The sequence below is a fragment of the Myotis daubentonii genome, chromosome 17 (assembly GCF_963259705.1).
Source record: "Myotis daubentonii chromosome 17, mMyoDau2.1, whole genome shotgun sequence".
Classification (NCBI taxonomy): Eukaryota; Metazoa; Chordata; class Mammalia; order Chiroptera; family Vespertilionidae; genus Myotis; species Myotis daubentonii.
The window spans coordinates 51,973,934-51,987,468 of NC_081856.1; the positions used below are offsets into that span (position 1 = coordinate 51,973,934).

General features: G+C 55.8%; 2 protein-coding genes across 4 annotated transcripts in view; both read left to right on the forward strand.

Moving 5' to 3' along the window:
- Window positions 1-13,535, forward strand: part of CCN4 (cellular communication network factor 4) — a 967,918-nt gene that overhangs the window by 784,229 nt on the left and 170,154 nt on the right. The window lies entirely within an intron of this gene.
- The window catches only part of KHDRBS3 (KH RNA binding domain containing, signal transduction associated 3), a 103,571-nt gene that overhangs the window by 87,032 nt on the left and 3,004 nt on the right, over window positions 1-13,535 (forward strand). For all 3 annotated transcript variants that reach the window (XR_009449611.1, XM_059672354.1, XM_059672353.1), the window contains 2 exons: window positions 695-777; window positions 12,754-12,812. Coding sequence is in view for 2 of the 3 variants with exons in the window: in XM_059672354.1 (XP_059528337.1) it covers window positions 695-777; window positions 12,754-12,812 (142 nt within the window). In the remaining variant the exon portion in view is untranslated. The remainder of the gene's footprint in view (window positions 1-694; window positions 778-12,753; window positions 12,813-13,535) is intronic.

The following is a 13,535-nucleotide window of genomic DNA, read 5'->3' on the forward strand; positions in this document are numbered from 1 at the left end:
TTCGTCTAGATGCCCAGAAACAGATCAGAGCTCAGAGCCCATGTGGACACCTGTTCCCGACTGTTTCCTGTTCACCTATTGTTTGCTCCAGTTTTTCTCCACCACCACAGGCAGCAGAAACCTTAAATCATTGCCTCTGATTATTTTCTTCAAACACCCCCCGGAGAAAAGGGTATTTTCATGGGATGAGCTCCAGGTCATGTCACATAAAGGCATCCCTCTGAGAACGGGGCTCTGATACAGCCCCACCCTGCCGTGTCCCCTCCATTGGCCTCCAGCCTCCTGGTTTCCATAGTGATTGTGGCTGTTGGATGTTAGGGTCCCCACAGAGCGGGGAGTGAGGGGTGGGGAGAGGAGAAGTTAAAATATGACAAAGCTCACTGTTCATACCCAAGATTGAGCCTTTAAAAAAAAAAATACTACGCTCCCTAGATCTCTGCAAGCCTTCGGTTAATTCCCATAGGTGTGCAAATGTGGACTCTGACCATTTTTGCCAGTTCCTCTTGGTTTTGCTTTTTGTTTTTGGAGGTTTTACCACATCATCTCCACTGATGTCCTGTCACATTTTTCTTTACGCTCTAAGTAGATAGATTGCTAAATGCTGGCTGGATGAAGGAAGACGCACTGCAGGCAGAATGCCTCGCTCTAACCAGACCCCCTCTGACCGTCTCTGTCCTCCTCCCGTCTGTTTCAGGACTATGACGATGGCTATGGCACTGCGTATGACGAGCAGAACTACGATTCCTACGATAACAGCTATAGCGCCCCGGCCCAGAGGTAAGAGCCGCCTCTGGGACCCCGTCACGACACTGCCCTCCCCGTGTCTGCTCTGGGGGAAGGATGGGGATGGCCATCCTGGGAGGGTAGTCTGACTCGGCTGCTCTGCATGGTGTTTGGTTTAAATGCAGAATCACTGTCTGTCTACCTCCTCTGCAACTTACTGTAGCTTTAAAGCAATGTGGTTTGGGCCCGGTTGGTGTGGCTCAGTGGTTGGGTGTTGACCTATGAACCAGGAGGTCATAGTTCGATTCCCGGTCTGGGCATATGTCCGGGTTGGGGGCTCCACATCCCCAGGATGGGGCATGCAGGAGGCAGCCGATTGATAATTCTCTCTCATCATTGATGTTCCTATCTCCCTCTCCCTCTCCCTTCCTCTCTGAAGTCAATAAAAAAATATTTTTTTTAAAAAAGGCAATGCGGCTTGGGAGATAAAAATTGAAATTTTATTCCCTCTGAGAATTTAACCGCTTAGCATTTTCTGAGGAGGAACAGTGCCTGTGGAGTCTGGTTACTCAAGTCCTGAGGCCCCAGATCACAGGAGAAACATGTCCGCACCCTGCACTGTCCGTGCCTGGGGAGGGAGCATGAGGTTTGGTTTGTATTCACGGAACCTTTCCATTTCGCAGCAGACGCCTTCCGGTCTCTAAGAATCTCAGGTTCCTGGTAATCATGAGTGGGTTCCCATTCGTTTTCTGAAGAAGTGTTTCTTCAGAAGTACATGTTATTGGAGGCAAGAACAAGCTTTAAAATTTCCTCTTCTGATGGTATACCTGGTTGTTCATTGATATTTGAAATCAGTGTTTATTCTGTTCAGAATGTTTTCCTAAATGCCTAGAAACCTCTCGCTTTATATTTGAAATTCTAAGTGGAGAATAAAGGCAGAGACACACAGAAGAAAACATTGGCGCTGTGAAGCATTAACACTAGGGACCGTGTGGTCATTCTGATGGAGCATAAATTCCCTTTCGAGCTCAGACGGGTTACCAGGCAAGGTTGTACTTGTTCATCCTGATCCCGAGGCTGACGGTGATTTAAAAGTGTATTTTCTTCTTGCTCTTGCCAAGTCTTCTTCTTATACAATTTGTAAGAGTTAAGTAGCCTTCAGACTTTGTCAGCTGGTCCTTTTATTTAGTGGAAGCCTCACCCGGCTGGCGTGGCTCAGTGGTTGAGCATCGACCTATGAACCAGGAGGTCACGGTTTGATTCCCTGTCGAGGCACATGCCCGGGTTGCGGGTTCCACCCCCAGTGCGGGGTGGGCAGGAGGCAGCCGATCAATGATTCTCTCTCATCGATCTCTCTCTCTCTCTCTCTCTCCCCCCCCCCTCTCTCTCCCTTACTCTCTGAAATCCATAGAAATATATTAATTTTAAAAATAGGTTCATTTAGAGGCAGCCTGGTGCATGGTGTCTGTGTCCTTGAGGTCGTTAGCACACTCCGTGCTGGCTGACACCAGCGTCTTCTGGTTAAGAGCTTACACAGATATCTCGCTGAAGGCCCAGCAGCTTTATGGAGGGTGTGGGGCTGTATCGACGAAGAAAGGGGACACAGGGTATATAATTAAGCCCTCAGGTCAGTAGGTCAACTCACTAGATGCAGAAAGGATTAGGGAGCGTCAGCTCCTACTCAGCCTTTTAAATGTTCTGTTCTGTGTTTGAGATATAACTTGTTAGTGTTATGGGACACATGTCACACATGTCACACATGCACAGAGACAGTTTCCAGCTCACCCACAGCCTTCTCTCTGAGGCCAGACACGCGTGGGGCCGAGGCTCTCTCTGGAGCACACCTGCGCCTTTCCTGCCCTTCCCCCTCCCCCTCCCCCTCCCCCAGGCCTACACTAGACTTGCTTTCTCTCCGGAGCTCCGGGGGCCCTGCTTCTGCCGCTGTAACCTGAGTCCTGTGCCCATGCAGCCCAGTTGGCTCACTTCTCCTACCTCTGTGTCCAAATGAACTTGTACTTGTACCAAAAGAAGCTGTGGACCCGCGCCATAGAGGTGGGGAGTCTGCAGACCTGCGCTTTGATCCCACTTTAACGCTGACTGCGGGGGTGGCCTTGGGCAGTGGCTTCGCCTCTGCACGCCCAGCTCGTGGGCGGTGGGACTTAGTTCTGTGCTCGAGGGCGGCCTGAAGGTTGAATGAGACCGGCAAGGCCACAGCCCCTGCCAGGCAGGTGGAGGTCGTCTCTGTGTGGGGACGAGCAGGTGGAAACGACCCTCGCCCTCACAGACCCGAGCCGCCGGGCCCCGAGCCCTCACAGACCCGAGCCGCCGGGCCCCGAGCCCTCACAGAAGTCATACTTTCTTCCCCAGCAAGCCCTTTGGAAAGGTATTCATTTCACTCTAAGCCGAGTGGAATTCATTTTCCTCTGCTGTCTTATTTGTAACCCTGATGACAATCGCCGTTCACAGTGTGACGGCTCCGGTTCATACAACGCTGTGCTGAAGGCTGGAAATGGCTCAGAGAGCTGGGTTCAGGGGCGCTCATCACTCGGAAAAGGTAACGGAGGGAGAAGGCATGTGGATGAGCTTGGCTCTCTGTATAGCAAGTCATTACGTTCCCACTTACACACAATAACCACGTCACTCTTTCTGTAAATCGAATCGTGTTTACACTTACGTACAATTTTTATTTTAAAAAAATCAAGGTATTTTGGTCTGTGCTTCTGAAGAGTGTAAGTTCTCCGTGGAGATATTTGATTCCTCTGGTGACCATAAAGAAAGTGGAACAAAAGGGTTTCACACACATGCTAACAAGCCCCCCCCCCCGCACCCCCCCGCCCCACACACACACCCGGGATGAGCGTGTGCTAAGGGCATTAGTGTCCGGACGGGGTCACACTGACAAGCTAATTTCCCACCGCACTGTGTGGTTTGACCGTACTTTCAAGTGCATACTTCATTTTCGTCCTCCAAAATCGCTGTGATTTTCATGAAAACACTTCAAATGGCTGAAGGAAGGGAATTAGGAGTAATAGCTGCCGTTCCGGAGAGCCTGCCCAGCCCCGCGCCTGGCGGCCTGCGTCCTCGCGTAGAGGACCTCGTGTTTGCATCCAGGCCCTGCCCGCCGGGTGCCCCTCGCTGGGGAGCTGAGGGTGCGGAGTCTCCAGGGTCACAGCCGAAGGGCACTGGAGCGAGGCTCTGTCTGACCCCAGACGCCGTGCCCCAGGGAGGAGACGGGTCTCAGTGTGAAGCCACTGGCTTTCTCAGACGCGGCCAGAGCCCCGGCCCGCCAGGCAGGGACGGAGGCCGGAGCCGCGGCGCCCCCTGTGCCTCAACGCCAGTGCCAGGAGAGCGATGGGCGGGCTCCTGCCCTGGGCTCCAGCGCGTTGTTGTCGCTGCTGGTGGCAGCTTTCGCAAGGCCTGGCCGGGGAGACCTCCCGGAGAGCGGGCCCGTCCAGCTCTGAAAATACTGGGGATTTCACTGGGAAGCGGTAACCTGCTGTGTAAGATGCAGCCGTCTGCACGCAGGAAAGCCACCTATTGGAAGACGCGGCGGCGGTGTATCAGGGTTGGCTGTTCTGCACGTTAAAAGGCCAGTGTGGCTCAGTTGGTGGCGTTCTCTCGTGCACCTGCAGATCGCTGGTTCAATTCCCAGTCAGGGCACATGTCGTGTTTTGGGCTCAGCCCCAGTAGGGGGCGTGCAGGCGGAAACCAGTCAATGTTTCGCTCTCATATCTGTGTTTCTCCCTCTCTTTCCCTCTCCCCTCCTCTCTCTAAAATTAATTGAAAAAGATATTTTTTATTTATTTATTTATTTTTAAATATATTTTATTGGTCCTTTACAGAGAGGAAGGGAAAGAGATAGAGAGTCAGAAACATCAATGAGAGAGAAACATCGATCAGCTGCCTCCTGCACATCTCCCACTGGGGATATGCCCGCAACCCAGGCACATGCCCCTGACCGGAATCGAACCCGGGACCTTTCAGTCCGCAGGCCGACGCTCTATCCACTGAGCCAAACCGGCTTCGGCAACACATTGATTCTTAATTACAACTTTCCAGACATTTGAAGGAAGTTTTCTTCCATTTCTTTCCTAGAGTAATTTCTAGGCCATATTTAGGCAGTTTCTTTTAAAAACTTTTTCTTTCTTTTACACCATGCAACAAACATGGTTGCTTTTTTCGAAAAAGATATTTTTTAAAAACCAGTAAAGGCTGGGCCTGGATTGAGAGTCTGTGACCAGGCCTTGTAACATTTTTGTCCAGCGTCCTCTCACCTGGCTTGGTCATTTGGGGTTTTGGCTATTTTCTGCACGAGGACTGGAAGGAAGCGCTCAGCAAATCTAAGCAGTGAGCTGTCACCAAACGCATCCTTCTCACCCAGGGTTACGCACCCATTGACCGGAAACGGGGACCCCAGCCCAGCGTACATGTAACCCTGTGAATGCCTTAGTTCTCCACAGGGACCCCGCAGTAAACAGGAAGGAAGGGGGCGATGGTGAGAAAGCGAAGCTGCAACCTGAACGGACAAAGCAGGGACCAGCCGCGGCCGGAGCGTGGCCCTGGGAGTGTTGCTGTGAGCGGCCGTCGGTGTGGCCGGCCCCCGGCTGCTGCCTGCGGGTGGCATCATGGTAAATGTGTATGAGGGGGCGTATGTGCAGGGCACACATCCCCTCTGGTCTAAATGTTAACCTTAAAACTGGGATCTCATCCCCGTTTTCCTCTTGGGAAGACAGGTACAGAGAGAGGCTGGATCGGTGCCCGCATTGCCCGTCATGGCTCTGTTGACTTCGTGCTGCCGTGTTTCAGCGGGCACGCGTGTCGCGGTGTTCCGTGACACGGTTCCAGGTGGTGCCAGGCAGGCTTGGACAGAGTCGGTGATTCGGCTTTAACGTGATTGGGAACGTGTAATGAGCACTTGATGCTGTGACTGTTGTTGCTGTAACTCAGTTAAAAATCATCTTTTGCCAGAAAAATAAGTTACAGATATGGATCCGTTCCCTTGTGCTTCTTCATGAGAAACCTTACTCTCCGTGTTCGTGTGTCTGAGGAATGAATTTGTTGTTGAAGTGAGCAGCCCCATAGAAATCCGAAGCTGGAGTTGAAAAGCAGGTCTCCCTTTGCCTTTGAATCCAGCTCCGCCACTCGCGGTGTGACCTTGAGCACGCCAAGGGCACACCTCAGGGAACCTCGCGTTTAATTGTTAGGGTGAGTGGACCGAACAGGACGTACCTTCCTGAAAATTAAATAAAACGATGACATAGCGGAGCACGGCGCACGGAAGGGAACTGCTCCTGTGTCTCTGTGAGACGCGTATCGCTAAAGAGACGGTCTGCGCTCTTGCTAAGCACAACGGGTTGTTTAACATCGAGCAAGCATTCTGGGCCAAATGCTGCTTCTTTAGAAGGAACTTCGCTTTAATAAGGTTGATAGCAGCTGTCCTTGAATGAGAGCTTAATCATGTAGCACGTTATCTTATTTAAATCGCACAACAATCTTACACGAGATTTATTTTTAAAAGTGTTTTACAGGAAATTGAGTTAACTTAGCCTGAGCTTACACACTGTCAGTGCGGGAGCCTGGGTTCTGATAATACGTTTGTTTGACTCCAAAGCCCGATCCTTCACTATGGATTCTCTCCTGTCTTCCCCACTGATCACAGGAAGATGAGAAACCTGCTTAAAAATGACGCAGCGACCGTGTAAGGAAAGTGTATGCAGGGACTCCCAGCTCAGCCCCGTGCACGGCTGTGAAACACCCCGGGCCGCGAGGCGCTGCCTGAGAGGCAGGTGTGTGAGGGGAGAGACGGGGATGGAGCGACCTGCAGGCTCTTGTCAACAAAGCTCTTGTTTGTGCTTTTCCCTTTCCTTAGAATCTCATCAGAATTCCAGTGTTTTTAAAAATCACATAGAACCTCCTGCAACCTTTTTAAAAATTGATTTGAGGGAGAGGGGGGAGGGAGGGAGAGAGAGAAACACTGATGAGCTGCTTCCTGCATGCACCTCCACAGGGGATGGGACCTGCACCTGGGCATGTGCCCCTGACCGGGAATCGAACCCGCCCCTTTCGGATGTCTGGGGTGACGCCCCAACCACCCGAGCCATACTGGCCAGGGCCCATCTGCAGCCTTTGAGAGGAAGGAACTACAAGAAACCATTAAAGTAAGGAGCCCCCGTTGGATATTTCTGCATCAGAAAACGAGAGCTACTCAGCCCCTCATTGCAGAAGGTAGTGCTCTGACTTCCCGGGCGGGACAAGCTCTGGATTGACATAAATCCAGACGTCGGAGGCTGGCTTCCTCTCGTGTAGGGCTGTCAGCAGCTGCAGGCCGACCTGATGATTTTACAGCTGCAGGGGTGCGGGTCCCTCCTTCCCGTGTCCCAGGCTCGGCTCAGTCTCCGGGTGGCTATTGCAGTTCCCGCCGCCAAGTTGGGGTTCAGGCAGGAAGCAGGGAGCCGAGATGCAAGCCTTTACCTCCTGGTGGTCGGCCTCCGCCTGGAAACTTCTGGAAGCTTACTCCCAGAGTTTGCTTCTCTCTCTCTGGCGACCTCGCCTGCGGAAGTGGCTGCGGTGAGGGTTTGGGGTTGATGCGTTGTCAGTGGCACCCGTGGTCGTACAGGAGCCTCTGGGTAAAAAAGAGGGAAAGTGCGCCGATGAGGCGACAGTGCATCGTCCCTTGTGGCGTACGTTAGGGTGTGGTTTCATTTAGGTTTTCCCTTTTCCTGAGCTATCCCGTACACACAGCGGAGCCCATACACTCACCGCCATCTGAAGAGGGTAGTTCGGGGGATGTTCGCCTGGGTGCGCACCTGGGTAACCAGAGGACGGTCCCCGCACCCCACAGGCCCTGGGGCATTGTCTTTGGACGATGGGATCTCTTACAGCCATCGCATCTGGTCTCCCTCAATTACCTGGGTGTTTGAAAAAGTACACAGACATATTTTCCGAAAACGTCGGGATCGGTAGTTAAATTGGATCCATGGTGTGGAGAGAAGCTACACTTGGGAGTCAGGGCAACTGGCCATGCAGAGAAGTCACTGCCTTTTGATGGGCTACTTCCTCGTTGTGACCAGATCACATATCACCTTTTACCCCCCAGAATTAGCGAGGGCCACAGAGTCCTTCCGTGGATATGGTTGCTGTTACCATGTCCCATATTCAGACTTCAAACAGGAATGTTTAAAGATATTTATTCGTCATGAAATATATAACAATAATCAACCCATTGCATGTTAACAGAATTTACTTTCGGGGAAAATCACTATTTCCATAAAAAATAATAAAATTGCATACATCTCTCTGACATTTTTGCAAATCTCCTTCTTGTCTGGCTGAAGAGAAGCTAGCTGGGTTCTCCCATCAGCTTCTGTGCTCCGTCCGGCAGGGCCTGTCGTGTTGGGTGAAGAAGTTGATGACAGATACGTGCGCAGTTGGAAAAGGGAAGGGTGTCTGCTCGCCGTCCACAGGAGGGTGGCCGTTCTTTGATGCTGCACCCAAAGGCGGAGACAGCAGTGCCTCAAGGTGAGCTGTGGACGGGAAGGCCTGGCCGCAGACTGGCCGGACTCTGAGAGCTCGGGGACAATGGCCTGCCTCCCCCGCCATGCTGGAGTCCGTCACATCGCTACGGGTCCTTGGAGAAAACTGGTTCGCCGAGCCCGGCATCCTTTTCCACGCTGTGCTGCGTCTCGTTATGTCATGAAAAAGTCGGATTTTATATCATCACCGCCAGGCTCAGCAGAGAGCCCATCCAGTGTCGACTCGCCACAGTTTCCTGCGGCAAACGCCGGTGCTCAGTTTCTGGTTCCTGCTTGGAAGCGTTGGTTTTGTGGTTGGAAACACATGGTCTGTTGTTTTCCTCCAGCGACGGGCTCACGTCCTTCCTTGTTGAGAAGCCACCTGCCCAGGAGCTAAGCCTGAAGAGCCACGGTTCGCGGCCACCCCTCCTCTCCTGGAACAACGATGCCCGATGTCGGGGGCAGCGCGGCCGTCCGCCTCGCAGGGCTGGGCACCGCCCGGCCTCCCGGCCCCGCTCCGGAACGGCCCGAGGGCCTCCGCACTCCGTCGCCCAGGAGAGCTGGAAGTTTTTGCTCCAGAGCTGAGATTTAGTAACACGGATCATTTTTACACCTCGGTCAAGGCCATTGAACAATGCAGCTGCCTGACAAAGCCAGCAGCCACACACGCCTGCGGGCGCAGTGCCGGCACCGCGGTGGTTAGGCCGAAGTCCCAGCGGTCCCCCCCACAGCAGGTGCCCTGTCTCCGCCGGAAAAAGACGGACGTGAACGTCTTAGCTCAGCTGGGGGAGCGGCCCCCGTCGGCGCGAGGGAAAGCCCGGCTGCGGCTGGACCTGGGCCACACAGCACTGGCCGGGGTCCCACCCGCCCGAGTCTGCAACGTCCTCTTCCGTGTCGCCTGGGGACGTGTTACTACACGTCACGGGAGAACCACCGGGCGAGTGAGACGCGCGGACGGCCGCTGGGAGCGTCAGCCAGCTCCCCCCCGCCCCCCCGCAGGAGCCCGTCCTCCCGCCGTCCGTGCTAATGGGACCCAGGAGTGGCCCCGCGTGGCGTTTTAAATGGCGCTTCTCACTCACTCGGCTTTATCTATAAAAATTAACGGCCCTATGAGGATTAAAGGCCCCGAGTCGGAAGCCGGGCTGGAGCTGTTATCTGGGTTATGGCCCTCCATTTCTCCTGTCATATAGGAAGAATTTATTAACCTTTTGCTCGAATATTCATTTTTATCATAATGATTACAGATAAGATTTTCCTGGAAGGAATGGGCCAGAATCATCAGGAAAAATGTCAGCGTTTTTATGAGAAGTCCACCCGGCCCAGAAACGGCTGGTTTAACTTCGGGAGGACGCACCGCCCCTCCCGCCCCAAAGAGCTGTCCCGGCATCGCAGCGAAGCGTGAGGACCGCAGGCTCTTCGTGGAGACGGGCCGCGTTTCCCGCCCCAGGGGGCACAGCGGCCTCTCCTTTCCCTCTTCGTTTCGGAACGAACGCTGCTGTCGGACTGACCCCTGGATGGGCAGGTCTGGGGTAGACGTGGTTCCATCTTCTGACCTCCTTGTCTTTCCTGGAAGAGGAAACAATATGGGGACTGGAGGTGACGCATTGTGAGCTAAAAAGGACTTAACATGAGAAAGAGAGATGGGTCAAGAGGATGGGACGTCCATCTGCCTCACCCACCCCACCGGGCCCCACCGGGTGGCTCAGTGGTTGAGCGTCGACCCGGGAGCCATAGAGGTTGCTAGTGCAATTCCCGGTCAGGTCACAGGCCCGGGCGGCGGGCTCCATCCCCAGGGTGGGGCGGGCAGGAGGCAGCAATCAATGATGTTCCTCTCTCCTGGCCGTTTCTATCTCTTTCTCCCTCTCCCTCTCTCTCTCTCAAATCAATAAAAACATAGTTTTAAAAATTCCATGAAGTGTCAGAGAAGGTTATGAAAGATTCCTGAGGAAGAGGACGCAAATGAAAGCAGATCTACGAAAAAAACAAAACGGAGCAAAACCCCGCTGGGGAGAGGGGGGCTGTACCGTCCAGGAGAGGGGGCGGGACAGCCCCTGACCGACGCTGTGAACCGGGGCCGCGGAGGCTGGGCCGCTCTTCCCGCAGCCTCGGACCCAGTAGCGCTCAGCGGTGTCTGACCCCGGGTTAGAGCGGTAACGGGCAAAGCCACACCTCACACAGTCTCACCGGCGGGGGCCCCGGGGCCCAAACACAGGACACGTTACTTGCCCACCCGCCCACCGGTATACGCTCTCCCTGTCCCCGGCCCCAGAAGAAGCGACTCGAAACAGGGCTTTCGTCCCCAAATGCTACAAGGAGCACACGGCCGAAATGTCGCAAGAATCTGGGAGCAGACTGGAGAACCACCCCTGGAGAGGACAGAGCTGCCAGGAGGGGAGGCGGCCGTGGAGCAAGGAGGTGCATCCCTGGTGGGTGAGAAGATGGCATCCAGGAGGCCAGCCCGGCGAGGGGTTGGGAGTTCACCCGCGGGTGAGGCGGGGGCAGCGGCAGGACACTGAGGCACGGCGGGCGGGGCCCAGGCGGACGGCATCCCAGCTGGGGCAGCAGAGAGAGTGACGGGGAGGAGAGAGACTCTCTACAAAGAAGGGAAAAATGGAGACGTGGAAGAAAAACACAAGTTATCCTGCACATCGGGACAGGGAGGGGCCCAGCGCGTTAGCGACGGGCACTGGGCTTGCTGGTTGTGGAAGCACTGCAGCCACCTCGGCTACAGGGGACGGGGGACGGGGGGGGGGGAGGGAAAGGGGGGGCAGCAGGCGTGGGGCGGCAGGCTGTCTGGCACAGGCTCTGGCCCGCACTTGCCCATGTGACCCTCAGCCTTTGGGGAGCCTGCGGAGATAGCGCCAGGGATTGTGAAGTAGAAACTGCAGAGGCTTAAACAGGTGGGGGGGGGGGGGCGGGGGAACCCATGGATACAATCCAGGAGTCCTTCCTGGCCCCGTTCACAGAGACAGGCAATTGGGCACGTGGGGCCTTGGCCTGGTTTTGAACCCTGTGGAGGGAGGGAGGCGGCCCAGGGAGACGTGGACAGTCCCGGGGACACCGTCTGCTCCGTAGCCCTGGTTTCCTCCCAGTTCTGGGCATATTTCCTGACTCTGATGGGGGACCCCGGGACCCCTGGGAGAGCCAGGAATTATGCTGAACGTGTAGACTTCCGGACCCGGACATGGGGCGGGAGCGGGGACGCGGAGAAGGACAGGAGATGCAGGAGGCGCGGCCTCGCATGGCAAGAAGCCCCCTCTTGACCTCTGGGGGGGGGCCTCGACCTCGCGATGGAGTGGGCTGCATGCGGCCTGCTGCGTTTTCTTGCGCAGTGTCAGTATCAGACGCTGCGAACCTGCATGAGGAGATGGTGGCGTTTCCCCTTTGCCACGGCTGGGCCTTCAGCGTGCCCTTGGGAAATGGGACACGTCCTTGGTTACCAGGCCCTCGAGTCCCCGGGATGAAAGCCGGGGAAGCCGTCCCGAGGGGCTGACAGGCGTGAGGGGCGCAGCCGCTCCCAGCGCGTGGCCTGATGACAGTCTCACAGCGAGTAATGAGAAGCCGGTGAAATGATGGAAACGTCAGTTTAGAGCTTTCCCTTTGTCAGGACGGAGACTGTCTTATCAGCAAACCGCGGCTGGGCCACATGACGCCCCCTACCCTCCTGCTCACGGGGGAGCAGTCCGCACCCTCCCGTGCCGGCGCCCTTTCTGCTGGCTCCTTGTGTGTGTGAAGGAGACTGAGAACGCACCGCTCGCAGCTCCCAGGCGCGGCCTGTCCCGGGGAAGGGCGTCATTTTGAGTTTGATGAAGAGGCTGCTCTCATCATATTTGTGCCACGAAGATAAATTCCCAGGAAGCCAGGGTTGTGTCTGTCTCGGGCCATCAAGACGTGGCTTCTGGCCTTTGAAAAGAGGGCACAGGTTCTCTTAATTTGGTGCTGAGTTTCTTTGTTTTTTAATGTTTTTTTTTAAATTGATTTTTAGAGAGGAAGGGAGAGGGAGAGAGGATAGAAACGTCAGTGATGAGGGAGAATCACCCATCCGCTGCCTCCTGCACGCCCCACATTGGGGATCAAGCCTGCGGCCTGGGCATGTGCCCCGCCGGGAATCGAACCAGCGACCTCTTGGTTCCTGGGTCGACGCACAACCACTGAGCCACGCCGGCCGGGCAACGTGCTGCGTTTCTCAGGAACTGGCCGGTTGTGGTGCCGGGGGATAGAGGACGTCCCTGAGCTCACACAGCTGAGCCTGCGGGCAGGCGGGCGAGGCGCACGGAGGAAGGGAAGTCCTTGCTTCCGTCTGCACGAGGCCTTCCTGCGGTGGCGAAGGTGTCCGCACATTTGTTCTGTCTTCAGGTCAGGGGCCTTGGTCATCCTGAAGCCCGAGGCCTGTGTTAGGGGCTCTCTGTCGGCTGGCCCATCCTTTAGGCCGTCTCTATGTGTGGACTGCTTCCCGGGGGCAATGTCCACCCACAGGGCCTCCCGCGCTCACCTCTCCCGTTCTGTCTCCTCCCTGCAGCGGCGCTGATTACTACGACTACGGCCACGGGCTCAGCGACCAGACGTACGATTCCTACGGTGAGTGTGAGGCCGCGGGAACCCAGACAGAGGCCAGAGGGGAATTCCGACAGGAGGATGGACGGGGCGCAGCCGCCCGCCCCTGCCTGTCTGTGTGCACATCCTGGGAGATGTGAAATCCAGCCAGGAGGGAGCCTCGCGGAGGATGATGGGAAGGCGGATTCGCACTGGGGGCCGGGGGGGGGGGGTCTGTCTGGGTGATGTCCTGGGTTGGTTTCCTCCCTCATGGCCCAGCTGGCCGCCCGGCCCCTGTTCAGATGGGCTTCCGGGAGTGTCTCTGTTCTTGACGGGAAAGGGACATGAGACCATTTGGGAGGACAGCCCTGGAGTGACCCTCCCACCCATCCTGATAGTTCAATTCACCCCCCAGCCGCAGGCCTCTGAGCACCTCACAGAGGAGCCACTCTGTAGGGGTGACAAGACCCCAAGCCGGGGCAGAGGTGGGCGCACTCGCCGGCTCCGGGGGGAACCCAGGCCCCAGCCTCCGCAGGCCGAAGGACGACCGTTTAATTGAAAGAATTGGCGGTGGCCGCGTCATGATGGGCAGGAGCTCCTTTGTCGCTGGGCTTGGGGCTCGGAGGACCGAGGCTGCAGTCAGGGCTGCGCCGCCCCCGGGTGCGCCTCGGGCTCTGGGTGATGGATGTGCTGCCGTCTGTGGACGCCCCTGCAAGGCCGTTTCCAGGCGTTTCCTGTGGAAGTGCCTTCCTCCCATCGCCTCCCCAG